At 40.5% G+C, this 16,328-nt stretch overlaps 2 protein-coding genes across 9 annotated transcripts in view; one reads left to right on the top strand and one right to left on the bottom strand.

Moving 5' to 3' along the window:
• The first annotated feature begins 16 nt into the window (after positions 1 to 16).
• On the top strand, positions 17 to 11,256 carry LOC135294548 (lanosterol 14-alpha demethylase). The gene is made up of 10 exons (XM_064409955.1): positions 17 to 294; positions 1,114 to 1,212; positions 2,186 to 2,362; positions 5,787 to 5,913; positions 6,856 to 7,030; positions 7,206 to 7,325; positions 7,797 to 7,992; positions 8,567 to 8,662; positions 9,570 to 9,738; positions 10,198 to 11,256. Exons 1-10 carry the CDS (start codon positions 121 to 123, stop codon positions 10,374 to 10,376), a joined length of 1,512 nt encoding a protein of 503 aa, XP_064266025.1. The 5' UTR covers positions 17 to 120; the 3' UTR covers positions 10,377 to 11,256.
• Positions 11,257 to 11,649: 393 nt separating this feature from the next.
• Positions 11,650 to 16,328, bottom strand: part of AKAP9 (A-kinase anchoring protein 9) — a 104,571-nt gene continuing 99,892 nt past the window's right edge. For all 8 annotated transcript variants that reach the window (XM_064409728.1, XM_064409755.1, XM_064409745.1 and 5 more), the window contains 5 exons: positions 15,773 to 16,005; positions 14,699 to 14,784; positions 13,915 to 13,990; positions 12,932 to 13,071; positions 11,650 to 12,283 (listed from right to left, as the gene is read on the bottom strand). In XM_064409728.1, the coding sequence (XP_064265798.1) occupies positions 12,240 to 12,283; positions 12,932 to 13,071; positions 13,915 to 13,990; positions 14,699 to 14,784; positions 15,773 to 16,005 (579 nt within the window). In that variant the 3' untranslated portion in view covers positions 11,650 to 12,239. The remainder of the gene's footprint in view (positions 12,284 to 12,931; positions 13,072 to 13,914; positions 13,991 to 14,698; positions 14,785 to 15,772; positions 16,006 to 16,328) is intronic.

The raw sequence follows: 16,328 nt of genomic DNA, 5'->3' as shown, positions 1-16,328 counted from the left end.
GGTTGGCTGCGGCGCCGGCAATCGTCACATGGGCAGAGATCAGCCCAGCGCCGGCAGCCGCCGCACGGGCTCGGACCAGCCCGGCCCACCGCGCCGCCCTGCCCCGCGGAGCCACGGCGGATGGCGGCCGGCGCCGAGAAGATGCTGAACCTCATGGAGGCCGGCGGGTCCCTGCTGGAGCGGGTGGCCGTCGGCAACCCCCTCTCCCTGGTGCTGGCCGCCTCCGCCTTCGCGCTCAGCCTCGGCTACCTGTTCCAGCTGGGGTACCGGCGACACCTGGGCTCCGAGCAGAAGGTGAGCGCAGGGACGGTGCCCGCGGGCCGGGGGAGCCGGGCGGGCGGGAGCAGCCCCGGGACGGCCCTCGGCAGCGCGGCGGAGCGGCCCCGCTGGCTGCGGCGGTTCCAGCGGGCTCCGGGGGCGCCTCTGGGGCCGGGCCGGCCGGGCCGGGCTCGCCCTGCCGGGCTGCTCGGCCCCGCGGGCCGCTGAGCGCTCGCGGAGCCCAGGGGCATTCCCGGTGCCGTTTGATGATGGAGCTTGAGAGAAGGTTCTCGCTATGTTGTAGGTCTCGCTATGTATGTGTTTCATACACAGTGCTAAGCTGAAGGTGCTTTTGAGGGGCTGTTTAACAAATCCTCCAGCACTGTTTCGTTTCTGGTTGCCTTCTTTTCAGTTCAGTGTCTTTGTGCTTCACATTCAGAGGCAATGTAGGAAGACTCTTAGTCATGTTCACTTTATCTTAACCTTTGCTGCTGTTAAATATAGCTTTATCTAAACAACTGAATTTTTTTTTTAAGTTGGCCTTTTCACAAAAGAATTTAAGCAAATATATATAAAAGTTCCTCAGTTTTATGTGTAAATGGACGTGATTGTATTACTTTTGGGCACTGGCACATGCCAGAAAAGTGGTCAGAGCACCAAGCTGGCAGAGTTTGAGAGGCGCTTGGACAGCTCTGTCAGGCACATGCTGTCACCCTTGCGCATGGTCCTGTGCACGGCCAGGAGTTGGACTTGGATCCTCGTGGGTCCCTTCCAGCTCAGAATAGTCTATTAGTTCATGAGTCTGTAATAATCTCTGAAGAAAATTCAGTGTTTATTTTTCTCTTTCTTCTGCAGAACTACCCACCTTTTATTTCGTCAGGCATCCCTTTCCTTGGTCATGCAATTGCATTTGGAAAAAGTCCCATTGAATTTTTGGAAAATGCTTATGACAAGGTATGTTTTCCCACGATTGGCTGAGCATATACAAACGTATTTTTGTGTGTCTGTTAAGTTCTCCATCAGGGGCCTGTTTAAAATTGGTTCATTCTCATTTACCATCTCAAATATGGAATGGAGTGTGCACAGTAGGCTCTGTGATCTTCAGATCAGTGTTTTCTGAGCTCTCGGGATTCACGTCACAAATGTGCTTGTACATTTGGGTAATACTCATAGCTGAATCACAAGTTAATTAAAAAGTCATTTGCATGAAATTATTTCTTACTCTAATCAGTAACCTTTACTCACATTCTTTACCAATCTATAGCCAGCTTGAAATGCAGCTGACCACCTCTGTGGGCAACTTGATGAATTTTAAGGCCTCTCTGATGTTAAAGGAGCTGGTGTATAAAACCTCAGTAGTTTTTACACTGTTACAGCCTAGAAGGAATTAACTAAATCAGTAGAGCCTTAATTTCAGTTAAATTGAATTTATCAAGCTGTTTCACCTTGTCTAAATCTGGAGTTAAAAGCTTCAACCTTAGCTTGGTTAGCTTAGAGAAAGCCGAATCTGGTGCGTGAAGGTCTGCTGGAGATGACTTTTAAACTTCAAAATCTTATTTGCCCCTAATTATCTATGCATAACTCCATAAATCCAGAATTTTTTGAGACAGTGTTTGTAGATTCCTGGGGTCAATATATGCTGCAATCTCTCTGCCAGTTTTTTTGGTGTGACTGATCTTTTATTAACGTTTTCTAAAATAAATGTTTTTAAAATGTGCATGCTCACATGTGTTCATTATAACATTAGATATCACTAGTATATACATTGAGAACGAATTTAAATGTGGTTTAAAATATGTTTATCTTTAATAAATGTCTGGATATTTTTTAGGAGAAGAAGTAACTCATGAAAGACTGTACGAGATTGGGATTTAATGTTTTTTGTTGTTATTTCAAAGAAATTCTTTTTGTTTATTCTCTCTCTTAGTATGGACCTGTGTTCAGTTTCACTATGGTTGGCAAGACATTCACATACCTGCTGGGCAGTGATGCTGCTGCTCTGCTGTTCAACAGCAAAAACGAGGATTTGAACGCAGAGGATGTGTACTCCCGGCTGACGACGCCGGTCTTTGGCCGGGGAGTTGCCTATGACGTCCCGAATGCGGTTTGTATTTTAAATTCCTGATCAATGGAAGAGCAGGGCAGTTTCAGTGCTGAGTAGGCAGCCCTGAGCTCCTGACTCTGTGGGATGGGGTTGTGTTCATATGATCTGTGGCATAGTGCAGTGGATAAACAGTCTCCTCTGGATAATCTGGTGTGTTCAGTTTGTTTTCTTTACCACCTGGCCATTTATCACTCTGGATGTTATCTTCTGTTCTTGACACCATCTAATCTCACCATAGAGAAACAAACAGTGAGTCAGTTTTTCTTCCCTTGCAGCATTCCGCTGCCTGCAGCTCACTTTTTCCTTCCAAGCAACTTCAGGTGTTTCTTCTGAGAAAGCCCTAAGAGTGGTAACTTTATGCCATGCCAAATCTAGACATGGGACTAATAATTTAGCAGTTGAACCACAAGGTTTGTTTTGCTCGGACAGAAATCATTCTGTGTATGTTTGCAGCATACAGTCTGCATGGGAGCACGGGGGCTGTGCCACATGGCATTGTATCGGAGCTGAGCATTGGCTGCTTTCTTCTTTGTGAGGGTAGCCTGTCATGCCAGACACTCAAACTGCAGGAGCCAACTTTTCTGTGGCCACATCTGCTCCGCTGGCGCTCTGTTCAGGGCATGTTGTGTAGCAGAGTAGTTGGGTGGAAGAAATAGCACTATGATATACTTTATTTTTGGATCTTCAGTTCTGGCCTCATTTTGTTAGTACGAGTGCAGTCGTTTGACAAGTTTCTATGACCATCAGTTTATTTTCCTCCTTAGCATACCTCTTCCTTCATCCCTGCCTACATGCTGTCATTGTTTCCCAATTAATGATGTGGCTTAGGGGCACTAATCACTACTCTCTTTGCCTCCACGTTGGCATTTTGCCATGATCCAGAATAAACATGTTGTCCTTACCCTGTTCTTTTGGAAATCTCATACACAGCTAACTACCTACAACTTGCTACTTTCTAAGTAGGTAAAGGAGAACTTGGTTGTCTCCTCCTTTGTCAGGAGGTACTAAATTGTGGATAGCAGTCTAGGGGAGAATTGGTTGGTTGGCTGGTAGGTTCTTTGCCACTTGATGGATTTGCATAGCTCCTCATCCCTATGAGAACCAGCAGGACTGGATGACAAGGAGATAATTTCTTGTGTCCTAAGAGATCTCTTCCACGACTGGGGCCATTCTAACAGACTTATTTCTACCAGTTCACATAGTCAGAGGTCTTCCTCAAAAAGTCAGGGATAGAATTGTGAATCACTTTTGCAGCTGTTGGAGTGTGGAGGGTGCATGATTCTCTGCAATACATCTCATGTTCTTCTCTGGTATATACTTGTTTCAGAAGAGTATCTGTGAATCAGGCTGCTAAGCTGGCCAGATTTTCACTGTGTTGTGCTTCTGTGGATTCTGACTGTCATGACATGTCAGCTTGAAACTTAAAGGTCATGGTTTGTCCTTAATTCTGTGAAAGTTTACCCACTTCTTACAGATGGTTTGACTTCTGCTTTCATGTTCTTCAGTTTGTGGATGGTTTTGAATGTCTGTCTTCATGCAAGAGCTATTTCTTTGATGTGACCTAATCTCATCCATCAGTTTTATAAGATTTTCTGTAAGCTCCTTGCAAATGGGCATTTTTTATCACTCTGTACTTCAGGCATATATGGACGATTTAAGACCTGCCTCATTGGCCCACCATTTACAGCTTTTTGTTGCTTTTTTTGAAATTCAGTATTTTTCTACAGTCAGCCTAGGTTTTCTTTTTCTCTAGAGTGCACTTGAGTTCTGCTTTAGTCAAGAGATGAACCATATTATTCAGTAAGCCTTGGGTATCTGTGGATATGTCTGCTTAATTCATACCTTTGATACCAGAAGGACTTCTTTCCTATTATCTCTGCAGATCCAGAAAAATCCTTTTCCCCCACAAAAGTTACTCTTTTTCCACAGCAAGGAGATGCAGGGAGTTTGCTATTGACCTTTAAATTATCTCTGACACTGATTATCTTTAGTTTCCTTCTATGAAGCTAGAGAGGTAGCACAGCCAGTTGTGGCCAGAATGCATTCTGCTAGAGGTAAGCTGGGTTTTTTTTTTGTCACCACCACAATTTTATTTAAGACATCTAATAGGAATTAGAGAGCCATAGAAAATTTCATTGGCATTCTGCAATTGATGGGTCATACTGAAGTTTCTTTTGAGACCCCCTTTTCTCTGCTTAAGCTGCTGACTTAATTCTGTGACTTTCAGTCATGTGTTTGGAAGAACCACCCCTTATTCTTCAAAATTAGTAACTTGCTTACTCACTTAGTGATTGTGGTAATTGTTAATATTCATAGTCAATATATGAACTCATATTCACACTCTCTCTTCTCCCTCCAAGCCTCTTGCAGATAGTTTTTTGTTGAGAGGAGCTGAAATTGCAGAGGATGTGTTTTCTCCTGTGTGCTATCCCTGTCTCCATCAAGCTGGGGACTGGCTAGCCTGCTGCAAGGGAAAATGTGCTTGTCTCTTTGCTCTCTGACATGTGTGCCCTCTGACAGACTGCTGGGGTCCTCACTGCATTCTCAAACCAGGAGTTTCTAGGAAGCAGCTTTTCTTTTAATGCCTTCTTTTATTAATGCCTTTTTTTCCTGTATTGTACATGCAGAGCCCTTGTTGGGAAGACAGTTTTTGGTGTATTACTCATGGTACAGTGCAGAGCTGTAGGGCAGATGCCTCATTCATAATTAGGGCTTAAAAACCAAATAAATAATTTTCTGAGTCAATGTCCTGTCAATGACATTGAATGGTTTCATCTAAGGAAGAGCTTTTCACCAGTAGGTTTGTTAGCTGTGAATCTGTACATAGAAAAAGAGGAAAAGGTGAGAAGGGTGTGAAACTCACTGTTTTCCTAGGAAGCAGTTTGCCTCCTGCTTCTGTGTCTGACTTCCTGGGCAGGGAGATCAGAGGGCTCTGTAAAAGAAAGGGTCACCTCTAGCCCAGGATCCTTCTGCCTGAGAGAACACAGGAGAGGGAGAGAAGGTGAGGAGGCCACATATCAGGGGACACAGGCTAAATCCAGACTTTGCAAAGATGGGGCTGACTGTGATTAAATATCTAAAGGACATTTCATAGTTCAACTTCGCATGCATTTTGTATCTTCAGGGATAAAGCTTAATTAAGATACTAAAATAATTTTTTTTGTTTGGTACTGCAAAAGAGAACTGCAGCTCCTTTGAGCTATTATTTTACTTGAATGTTTCTGAACTATTGCTTGAAAGACAAAGAAGGTGAAAAACAGAGTATTACCCATTAGTAAAAATTGAGTATCTCTTGTACCCTGCAGTCCTAATAATAATCCCTATTTACTTTTGGATGTTCTTATAGTAGAAATTCTATTAAGTTTTAGTCACATTAATATGATGATCCTTGTACTGATTGCTTATTCTGTCTTGATTCTTTTAGATATTCTTGGAACAGAAGAAGATGCTCAAAACTGGGCTAAACATTGCCCAGTTTAGACAGCATGTATCTGTGATTGAAGAAGAAACAAAGGAGTATTTCAAAGCATGGGGAGAATGTGGAGAAAAAAGTAAGAAGGATCAAATGCATTTTTCCTTCAGTTTTCTGGGAAGTACTTAAGGCTTATGCAGTATGTTTTTGTAAAATATGTACTGCAATATAAAAAAAATTAAAAATTATGTAGGTAAAAGTGTACTGAATATCAGAAGAAAAAAATTACAGATTTTTTTTAAATCAAATGTAAGACTATTGGAGACTAAAACTGCTCAGAAAATCACTGAAAGGAATGAAGGGCTGTCTTAGTTTTGCTGTCCTAGTCAGCTCGTGGTGCACCTGTTTTGCTCATTTTGGATGATGGTATCAGTCAGCTCAGTGTAACCACTTCCTAGTCCCTGGGAAAAGCTGCAATTCTGACTTCATAGAGAGCCTGTGCTGAAGATCTTGGCCCTGGGAGTTTCTGCAGTGAAAAACTGCATCCTTGAAGCTGATACAGTTACCTCAGTGACAAAAGTGTTACTTTCCCTCATTCCCAACTTGCCCATCATCATCATTGCAAGCTCACAGTTGCATAACAGTGTCAAATATTCTTTAAACATACATACTTATATTTAAATGCATAAAAATAATATAATACATGTCACATTTTAATATATTGAATTATTTTGAATGTATATGATTTTTATGTAAACATAGTAATAGGGTAATATATAATTTGATATTTAAGTAAGTAGTCTAAGGACTACTATATAAAAATAACTTAAGTGAGCAGCAAAATTAAGTGGATTTGGATCCTATGGATTTGGATTTCAGGGTTAAATATTTGTATTTAACTTACATTTATTAAGGATTGATCTTGTGATGCATGGCTTGCTTTGGAAGAATTACTAACTGCTAGAAAAATTTCTAGAAAGAAATACCTTAGAAAAAAGGTACCCATGATCTAATTAAAGAGTTGTTCAAAGAGAGATCTGATCAGACACATTTCAGTAATGTTTTTCAAACCTTTCCTCAGACCTGTTTGAAGCCCTTTCAGAACTGATCATTTTGACAGCAAGCCATTGCTTGCATGGGAAGGAGATCCGAGGTTTGCTGGATGAGAAGGTGGCTCAGCTGTACGCCGACCTGGATGGGGGTTTCACTCACGCTGCCTGGCTGCTGCCAGGCTGGCTGCCTCTGCCGAGCTTCAGGTACCAGCACTGACAGACGAAGCAACTTAAGCATTTTATCTAAACATCATTGTAGTTTGGATTGCCCCTATCCCCACCACTTCTTTGTAAGCTATTCTATACATCTCAGTAAATGCTCATAAGCATTTTGTGCTATGTTGTGTAAAGTTGCTAATGGAAGTGTTTTGAATTGCAGACGACGAGATCGAGCACACAGGGAAATAAAGAATATTTTCTACAAGGTTATCCAGAAACGTCGAAAGTCTGAGGAAAAGGAGGATGACATGCTCCAAACTCTACTTGATGCTTCATACAAGTAAGCCAAGAGTTTAAAGACTTGTTTTTAAGATTTACTTTAGCTTTGAGCTCTTTAGTTAGAATTATCTACCAAAACCCAAGAAACACTCCTGCATATTCTGAATTGGTTTTGTTGCATGCAATTTGTCCTAGTTGTATTCTTAAAAATAGGTTTAAAACTTCAGTTGTCAATGGCTATTCAGATTTCTGAGATTTTCATTGGTGGTCAGGAGGTGACTGAGGTTGCTTCCTTTCTCTTTGCTGGCTGTTGAGGAATGATTTTCTTTAAGGCTCCTAAAGAGTCTCTCTCCTTCTGCTCTCCCTTCTCCCTACCCTAAGATCTTTTGCCTCTTCATTTAGGGTAGACAATAAAAGAGTAGAAGGAGTAAGAAGTACATTAGAAGAAATGGTAAATGCTACTGTGTAAATAACAGTGCTAAATAGTGAAATGTGACCAAATGAAGCTCCCACGTGGTTCTGTTCGATGCAGGGACGGGCGCGCGCTGACGGACGATGAAATAGCGGGAATGCTGATCGGGCTGCTGCTGGCAGGGCAGCACACGTCCTCCACCACCAGCGCCTGGCTCGGCTTCTTCCTGGCCCGGGACAAAGCCCTGCAGGAGCAGTGCTATGCAGAACAGAAAGCTGTGTGTGGGGAGGACTTACCACCCTTAACTTACGACCAGGTTGGTTTGTGTGTTACATTAGTCCTGAGGGGTATTTTTATACTTTTAGATGCTTATTCAGGGAAAAAAAATTAAAAGCTCATCAGACATGAAATACAGTGACATGCTTTTGTGTTAAAATAGTAATTGGCACAGTCATCTTTCTGATAATGCTGTTTGCCAGTACATTTACTCTTCTCTTCCTGTCTAAGTAAATTTTCAGCTTGACACTGTTTTTTAATCAGTGTTCGTTAGAAAGATTGCAGTTCCTATGTTTATGTACCAGAGGAAGATCCTCATATTTCCATTGAGGAAAGCAATGCAGTGTGACATTGTTCTTTAATTAGGCAACAGAAAATACTTAAGAGACAAATCACTAAGACAGTAGTTGTATTTGATTGCAATGGGCAGTGATTTTTTCCTTCTTAATTGAATCAAATGGAAAAGAAATAATCAGTGTAGCTAATGAAGTACATGTAAATATAAGCTGCTTACTCTTCACTATTTTATGTTTTTAAACAGTATAAAATAGCATTTTGTTTGTGTTGAATAAACTTGGCTATATTTTGATACATAATTTTATCTCTATTTTCAGCTCAAGGATCTCAGTTTGCTGGATCGCTGTCTAAAAGAAACTTTAAGGCTTAGACCTCCTATAATGACCATGATGAGAATGGCCAGAACTCCTCAGGTGAGGACACCTCCTGGAGCTAATTTCACTGCAGCAGCACAGGCCAGGTCAGAGGTATCTCAGCTGGCAGAAGCAAACACATGTGAGCTGTGTTTGCTGGCAGGGAGGAAAGCTGATGGCATTCTGGGGTTCTGTCAGTGGTAGCATAGCCGGTGTTGAGCTACAAAAGCAATTAATACATTGAACTTGGTATTTTTTACCTTCATGTGGAATTGTGTCCAGTTTCAGACCCCTGCAGCCCCCAGCAAGCAAAAGACTGAAGTGAAACACGCAGAGGGCCCACCTGGCTGGGAGGGGGCTGCAGCGCTGGTGGCGAGGGGCTGAGGGAACAGGGATTGTTCCATCTGGAGAAGAGCAGCTCTGGGATCTAGCAACAGCCATGTGCAGTTTTCTTCAGCAAAACTGATCCTTTCTTGTAGTTACCAGTCTTATTTGAGCTTAGGTTGGTGCCACAATTTTTTTGTTTGCCAGGTACTTTTAATTGCTGTAATGGCAAAATTTGGCATGCATTTAATACAAGCTATTAATACAATAAATCTGAAAGAAAACTTTGTTTGTACAAGTACAGTACCATGTAAAATTCACAGTGTTTTTAACTATGTCCCTTCAATGTCAAAGGCTTTCAATAAATTTTAATTTCATTCTTTTTTTTTTTTTTTTTTTTTTTTTTTACAACCTCCTTCTGTAGAGTTCTCAGCCTTACTAAAACAGCTGGAATATTCCTGCAACTACTTGAGCACTGTGTCCTGTTCAAGTATGAGAGGAAGTGTTAGGCTCCAGTAATTTTAAATGCACTTGGCCAAAAACTCTTGAAATGTAAAGCCTCATGATGTAACACTTCAGGTAATGTTTTAAAAAGAAAAATTGAGACATTTTGTCATGTGGGGTCTTGTCTTTTCTCCTGTAGACTGTTGGTGGATATAATATTCCCCCCGGCCATCAAGTGTGTGTATCTCCCACTGTTAATCACAGACTCAGAGACTCCTGGAATGATGCTCTGGACTTCAAGCCTGACAGATACCTCCAAGATAACCCAGCAGCTGGAGAGAAGTTTACATACATTCCATTTGGGGCTGGTGAGTAAGAGAATGCAGCCCTTTCTGTGAGGTTGTGCTGAGGTGGCTCACACCAGCTTGACTCACATCTTTTCAAGTCAAGGACAAACCTGGTAACACAAGTTTAGTTGAAGGCAAAGAAAAAGTCTGCAGAGTACCAATTTTCAGAACAGTTTGCAAATATTGCTGTGATGGACTTAGAGCTGATCTCATTTCTGTGTTGCAAATGCTTCTTCCCTGATACATAAATGAATGCTTTCTAGTGGGGACAGAACAGCACAATCTCACTCCACTTACTTGTCTGTTTTATGCAGTGACAACTTGGAAAAATAAGATTTGGGTGGAATAATAGAATGGGGTATGTGAAACATCAGAGCTTCAGACTGTTGAGAATTGTCTGCATAAAACTTCTGAAGTTTTCTGATTGTCAAAGGCAATCCAATAAAATATTCTAACTGCATTTTATGGCTTTCTTTTTAGGCCGTCATCGCTGCATTGGAGAAAACTTCGCTTATGTTCAAATTAAGACTATTTGGTCTACTTTGCTTCGTTTGTATGAATTTGATCTCATCAATAACTATTTTCCAACTATAAATTATACAACAATGATACACACACCTAACAACCCTGTTATCAGATACAAGAGGCGGTCACTGTAAACTCTGGCGCTAAAACCTTAAAGTTGTGTGAACTAACAGACTTCTGAATAAAATTGTGACAGAATAAGTGGCAGATGGAAGCTGATGAATCTACTGTTAGGAAAGCAACAGTAGTCTACCAAATGTCTAAGTTTTGCATCTATTTTGTTTGCCCACAGTGTTTACTGTTGCTGTGTATAATTGCTTGTTCTACAATTTTCTCATTGCATTTTTAAAGCAAAAGCATCTTTTCTATTGATGTGACACTTTTAAGGTGCATGCCAGATCCTCTTAATGAAGAAAAACTAATTTCTACACATGGAACACTTCCTTTTGAAAAATAATTGAAGATTACTTTCCCCAGATAACCAAGGGGCAAGGCTGCCTACCTTGCCTCTGTACCCAATTTCAGCAAACCCAGCTGGGAACAGGCACCACAGGGAGCTGTACTTGGTGGGGCCTCCTTTGGCATTTATGATCCTGTTCCAAGCGAGGGATGGTCTTGGCTGGTTTAAGAAAATGTTACTGTACAGCTAAGTGGTAGGCAGAGTTCAAAGTGTTCACAGGTAAGTCATTTCAAGAATGAGCCATTTAACTGTCTAACTTGAAGTAGTTGTAAAGTGCTTATGTTCAGAAAGCAACAAGTAATTCTCTAAAAAAAATTTGAAAGTGGTGATCTCTGGAAGTTTGATGTCAAGTGTAAGAGTAACAATATGAAGATACCAACAACATGAATTTTGTAAATAACATTTTTGTGTATGAAAAGGTGAAATAGCTGAATGTTGTCTGGGTTTGTACCGACTCATGCAGGATTGTTAAATGGTGTTTGGTTCAAGAGTGCTTATGACAAATGGTAATGAGCTCTGGCTCATGAGAATTTTGAATTAAATTTGTAAACAAACGTCTTGGGTAATTTTTCCATGCTCAACTCTGTACTTCTTTTTGAAAAGATTTCATCAGTAAATTTTAAACTCTCTCTTGGAGTGGGCAGTGCCCCCTTCAGCAGTGCTTCATGTAATCAGGGTTTTGTCTTGTCCTTCCTGGTCTAAATTCAGTGTAACTGTTCTCAAACCTTGTGTTTGTATCAGTCATGGCAGGTGAGGGAGCACAGGCTCTTCCCTCCCAGCCCTGTCAGATGTGACCAGAGTCTGCAGAAGCCAGGCTTGTCCCTGTCACTCTCTGATAGCAGCACTTTGGAATCTGTAAAAAGTCTAGCTGCAGTCACTACAAGCAGGAGGAACTCAGGCAGGAGCAACCTGTTCAGTGTGAATAAGGGAGCAGTTCTTGAACACGGTTAGAAGCATGAAGTCATGTTTATTTCAGTACTTTGACAAAATACCCATAAAATTCAAAACTTCTACCATTACAAAAATAGGTCTCTACAAGTGATATTCTGTCTGCACTGCCAGTAGCAAATATTACGAGAGTCAATGTAACTTCAGTAGCCTTGCCAGAAAAAGTGCAAGTAAACTTTGCTGAATGTAGCTCAATTTAATTAATACACAAGTTTCATCTTCGCACCCTTTTGATAAATACACACTTCATAAGTTAATCATTTAAATTAGCATTCCACAAATATACATGTAATTTAATGGTGGGGGGATTTGTTTTGGGTTTGGGGTTTTTTTTTTTGGGGGGGGGGGTGGTGTTTGTTTGGGGATTTTTTTTTTGTTCAGATTTTTTTTTTCCCATAAACACAAAGTGCCTACATCCATAAATCCCAGTCTCTGTGGGTGTGCCAGGATGGAACTGTATACAATCGTATAGCTGTGTTCATATTGGTCCCACAATATACACATTATACAAAAGCACAGAAAGAGCACAGGTTTACAGAAGGCAATCTGTTAGCATCACTGCCAGTGATGGAGATGTTGAAGGGTATTATTATCTTCTTATACCCATGTGCAACTGAGTGTATGAAGTCGAACCTGTAAGATGGAGAAAAATTGTCATCAGGATTACTTGGAACAAGTACATACATTCAGCTGAATAAGTGTGAAAGATTTTAATGGGAAATGATAGAATAGGGTCTTCTATAGATCAAATCTTTTAAGAACAAAACTTACCCAAATGATGGAGAAGACAAACACAAGAATACAAAACTCAACTTTGATAAATTTTATCTCACTGTTCTAACAATTTTCTTGATGTACTCTTTCAGTACTCTTTTTTTTACTCTTTCAGTACAAAACTTATCATCTATGGGACAATAGATGTAATAGAAGTGGTAGGAGAAAAAATTCCTCTCCCACATCCCAATCTTCTGGGTACATTTTTCTCTATGTAACTTAAACTCCTAACAAGATGCCAACTGAATCCTTGTGCATTTATTAGAGATCAAGAAGTAAATATTTACCAATAATCTCAAAATCTATAATGAAAGCATGCTTGTATACCTCTTTTCAAAGAATTTTACAATCTTATTTTAAGTGAGCTTTTTGCTACAGCTCAGAAATGCCTCTGAAGGCTGAAGATCGAAATGGAAGTTGTTTGTTCTGTATCTCAGAGAACCAGCCCCCACGTGGCAGTGGTCCCTGTGCTGCCCAGAGGTGCTGGGGAGGGTGCCTGAGCCCCACCTGACTGCACGCTGCCCAGCCGCTTCTGCAGTGCCTCCAGGCGATGGATGTAATCCGTCAGAGCCCTTTCGGGATCGTAGTTCTGCAGCTGGGGACAGGCGAAGGAGACTGGGTTTAAATCAGCATGCATCCCGTGGAGCCTAGGGACAGAACAACACACACCATTTCAAAAAGGAAATATGGAGTAAAAATAGCAACACAGCAAAATACTGTAGGCAGAAATACCTTATGGTCTGCATGGCCCTTAGCGTATCCGTGTGGTAGCCAGCACATCAAACCCATTCATCCTCCCTGCCACTTACTGCCCAAGCCAGAGAAACCACTCTTCCACCTGGCCTTTTCTTTCTACTGCACAGCATTTGTTGCTGCTTTTTTTGAGACAAAGACCGACCAGCACATTCCTAGTGAGACTGCAGCAGAATCCATGGTAGACTGAAGTTTAGTTTTCTATTAAGAAGCTTGTGTCAACAAGGACACCACCATCTTTACAGGATTCTACCTCTTGTCATTACTCTCTGTAAGTAAAAGTCAATACTGGCTAAAATAGGTTAAAGGTTTTTACTATGTAAACTAATATGGTTACGACAAACTAAGACAATACAAATATTAAGGTGGTTTACATGAAAATGAAACCCAAAAATGGCTAGAATTTGATATTCAGTGAAGATCTGAGCTCGCAACTTCATATAAGCCCCTCAAAGTATGATGGCACTCATAAAAATGCTGCCCTTGATAAAAAATGCCTGGTTTCACTGGCAGGGGTGTGCTGTGATGAGTAACCACACTCTCAATGCCTGAGACATCATTTTTGACATATTCTTACAAAAAAGTTAAATCTTGCAGCATCAAAGGTTACAAACCTTAGCAGTAAACACTGAGGCTTTCAATTATTTAAACAGTGTCTGAAAGCCAATAATAATAAAAAAACCCAAATATACTTCTACTGAAAGTTTATAGGAGATCCAGGAGATTCTATGCCTCACCTGGATCTAGAAGAATGCCTCTGTTCTCCATAAAGATCCATGCCACCAGAAAATGAATCAGGCCGTAATTCATTACCTAGAAATACAAAATATACAGAATATTAGAAATACAAAAAGCAGTGTCTTGAAAACTAAAAAAAGTTAAGACCTTTTGCACTCTTCTGGGAATCTCAGATATGAGTTTTCTGTTTGCATATCACAAAAATGGCATTTAACAAGTGTGGACCACTTTCAGACTCCCTCAAGCAAAAGCAGAGGTGAAATCCTGGCCTCACTGACGTCAATGAGAAAACTCCCACAGACTGAGCAAAGATTTTATTGCAGACCTAAACAGACAGTAAATAATAAAGAAGTTTCTGATTCTCCTTAAGACTCCCACAAAAACGCTAACAGAAAACTGTTATTTCCCAAACTTAAACCTATAACAAAAGAATGACAAGCTTTTGTTCTAAGGAAAAGACCGTGGTGCAGATCTCCTACGTAAACTCCAATGACTCAGCTAAAACTGCTTTCATGAACATGCTCCATAGGGAAACCTTCCTTATTTTTTTAAATCCCACCCACAATGGAGCAAAACAAAAATGAAGAGAAAACAAATAGGTTAGTGTCTGTGCTGAGCATGAAAACTGAGAAATAGGTTAATCCAAACAATTATAGCAAAAGAAAGAGGGAACAGCCCCCATTCATTCCACATGAGGATAATAAAAATTAAAACCCATCTCTATTAAGCAGTGGTATGACTTGTGAATATAATTTTTTCAGTCATTAGTAGGCTGTGACTTACCTGTGTTCTGGCTAAAGACATCCCTATTGATAGTCAGATTACCAGAACCTGTAACTCTGTGCCATCGACGAACCAGGAACTTCATTCTGCATTTCAAATTAAAAAAAAAAAACAACAAAAAGCTTCAGGATAAATGAAATAGTCTAATAAAAGTAATCTGCTTCTTGTATTCTAGAAATTGTAAGAATTTCTTGACCAGCAAGCAAAATTAACACATGGGCATCTAAAACCTGAGTATCAAATACGAAACATCCTTTTGCATATCCCTAAGAAAGACCATCTTTTGTCCAAAGCTGCTTTCAGTTTCACATGTACAATTCCAGAGGTGCTGTATTGGTCCAAGTGGACAGTAAATGGCTCAAACACCTAAGCTACACCACACCAGTGTTTTAAAATCATACTAAATATACTTTTTTTTGCTCTGTTGCAGCCCCAAAACTACAACTGGAGAGCACTATGAGTAAAATTCTCACAACAGGTACATGAACACTTCCTTGAATTTATATGACACACAAGCCTCAGAACAATAGCAAGCAGAGTGCTTGGGGGTTCAAACCTTTGTAAAGAAGGTTAGCAACATGGCAGAACTATGCAGCAATAAACTTTACTTTTTTTTTCTTCCTCTCCAATTCCTGCTCATACTTAGTCTTGTGAAATTCAAAGGACTATCTAGATTAAGAAAATTAATTCCTAAATCTATATTATACTTACATTTAAGATTTTAATCTTTAAAGGAAATTAAGTTGCAGAAAAAACCTTTGTAAATAAGTGCAATCCTTAGAACTGCTCATAATTTTTTTGAATAATATGACTTTACCCAGTACACTCCATCTGTGATTATCAGATACTGAGCCCTTTTCAACTACAACCAGACTGCTTATTTCTGCTGCAGAATTTACCTACACTTTGCTCACCTTCTCACCCTACAAGTATCTACTATATTCATGACTACCAAAAATATGTCATTTAAACAGGATGGAATATGACAATTTCTAGACTTCACTAGAGAGCTAGGAAAGTATATATCAAACAGCACAGTCCTATCTGTTTGAAATGTAACTTCCTCCAGGTTACCTTGAAATTGCAATGGACACTCTGACTGCAGAGCGAAATCGTGTGAAACCCTTTGAATGATGTGTGATGATTTCAAGGTCTGTGTAGGAAGGCTGTCCCCCCATCCGTGCTATGAGGGCCAGTGTGGCTTCTTCACACTCCTGGAATCCTCCTAGTAACAGCAGCAAGTATTTTTTCTGATATATGAGAGCTTTCCGGAAGCTCTCTGCTCGTAGGTATTTGCCATAAATTCTCTGCAACAAGAGAAAAAGACAACAAGCTCCATAAGCTCCAAGAATCACAACAGTTCCAAGACCTTTGACATTGTTACTTCTACAGCATTTCTGTGATAATTCATTTCTCAGCACCAGGAGAAGACTGTGCTGCTGCTCACACTTGTTGAATGCAACTTCATATATTGAGGATCACCTAACAGCAAGAAATAGAGCACATACAAAAGGACAGCACAGGTGTTTACATGTCATTCTTGGAGAGAAAAAATAATAACCAGGTACCTGAAGACGAAACTTTTAAAACTGAATTGGTATCTTTTTACTCAGAATAAAGCAGAGTGAAC

This window comes from Passer domesticus, chromosome 1 (genome assembly GCF_036417665.1).
Source record: "Passer domesticus isolate bPasDom1 chromosome 1, bPasDom1.hap1, whole genome shotgun sequence".
In the NCBI taxonomy this organism is placed as follows: domain Eukaryota; kingdom Metazoa; phylum Chordata; class Aves; order Passeriformes; family Passeridae; genus Passer; species Passer domesticus.
Note: the sequence above shows the minus strand (reverse complement) of the source record. Positions and strands in the feature narration are given on the sequence as shown.

Bases quoted from the DNA above. Each gene is read 5' to 3' on its own strand.
- LOC135294548 (XM_064409955.1), top strand. From the start codon at position 121: ATGGCGGCCGGCGCCGAGAAGATGCTGAACCTCATGGAGGCCGGCGGG. The intron at 5,914-6,855 runs GTAAGAAGGATC...ACCTTTCCTCAG, and splicing joins GGGAGAATGTGGAGAAAAAA to ACCTGTTTGAAGCCCTTTCA. The intron at 8,663-9,569 runs GTGAGGACACCT...TTTCTCCTGTAG, and splicing joins GAATGGCCAGAACTCCTCAG to ACTGTTGGTGGATATAATAT.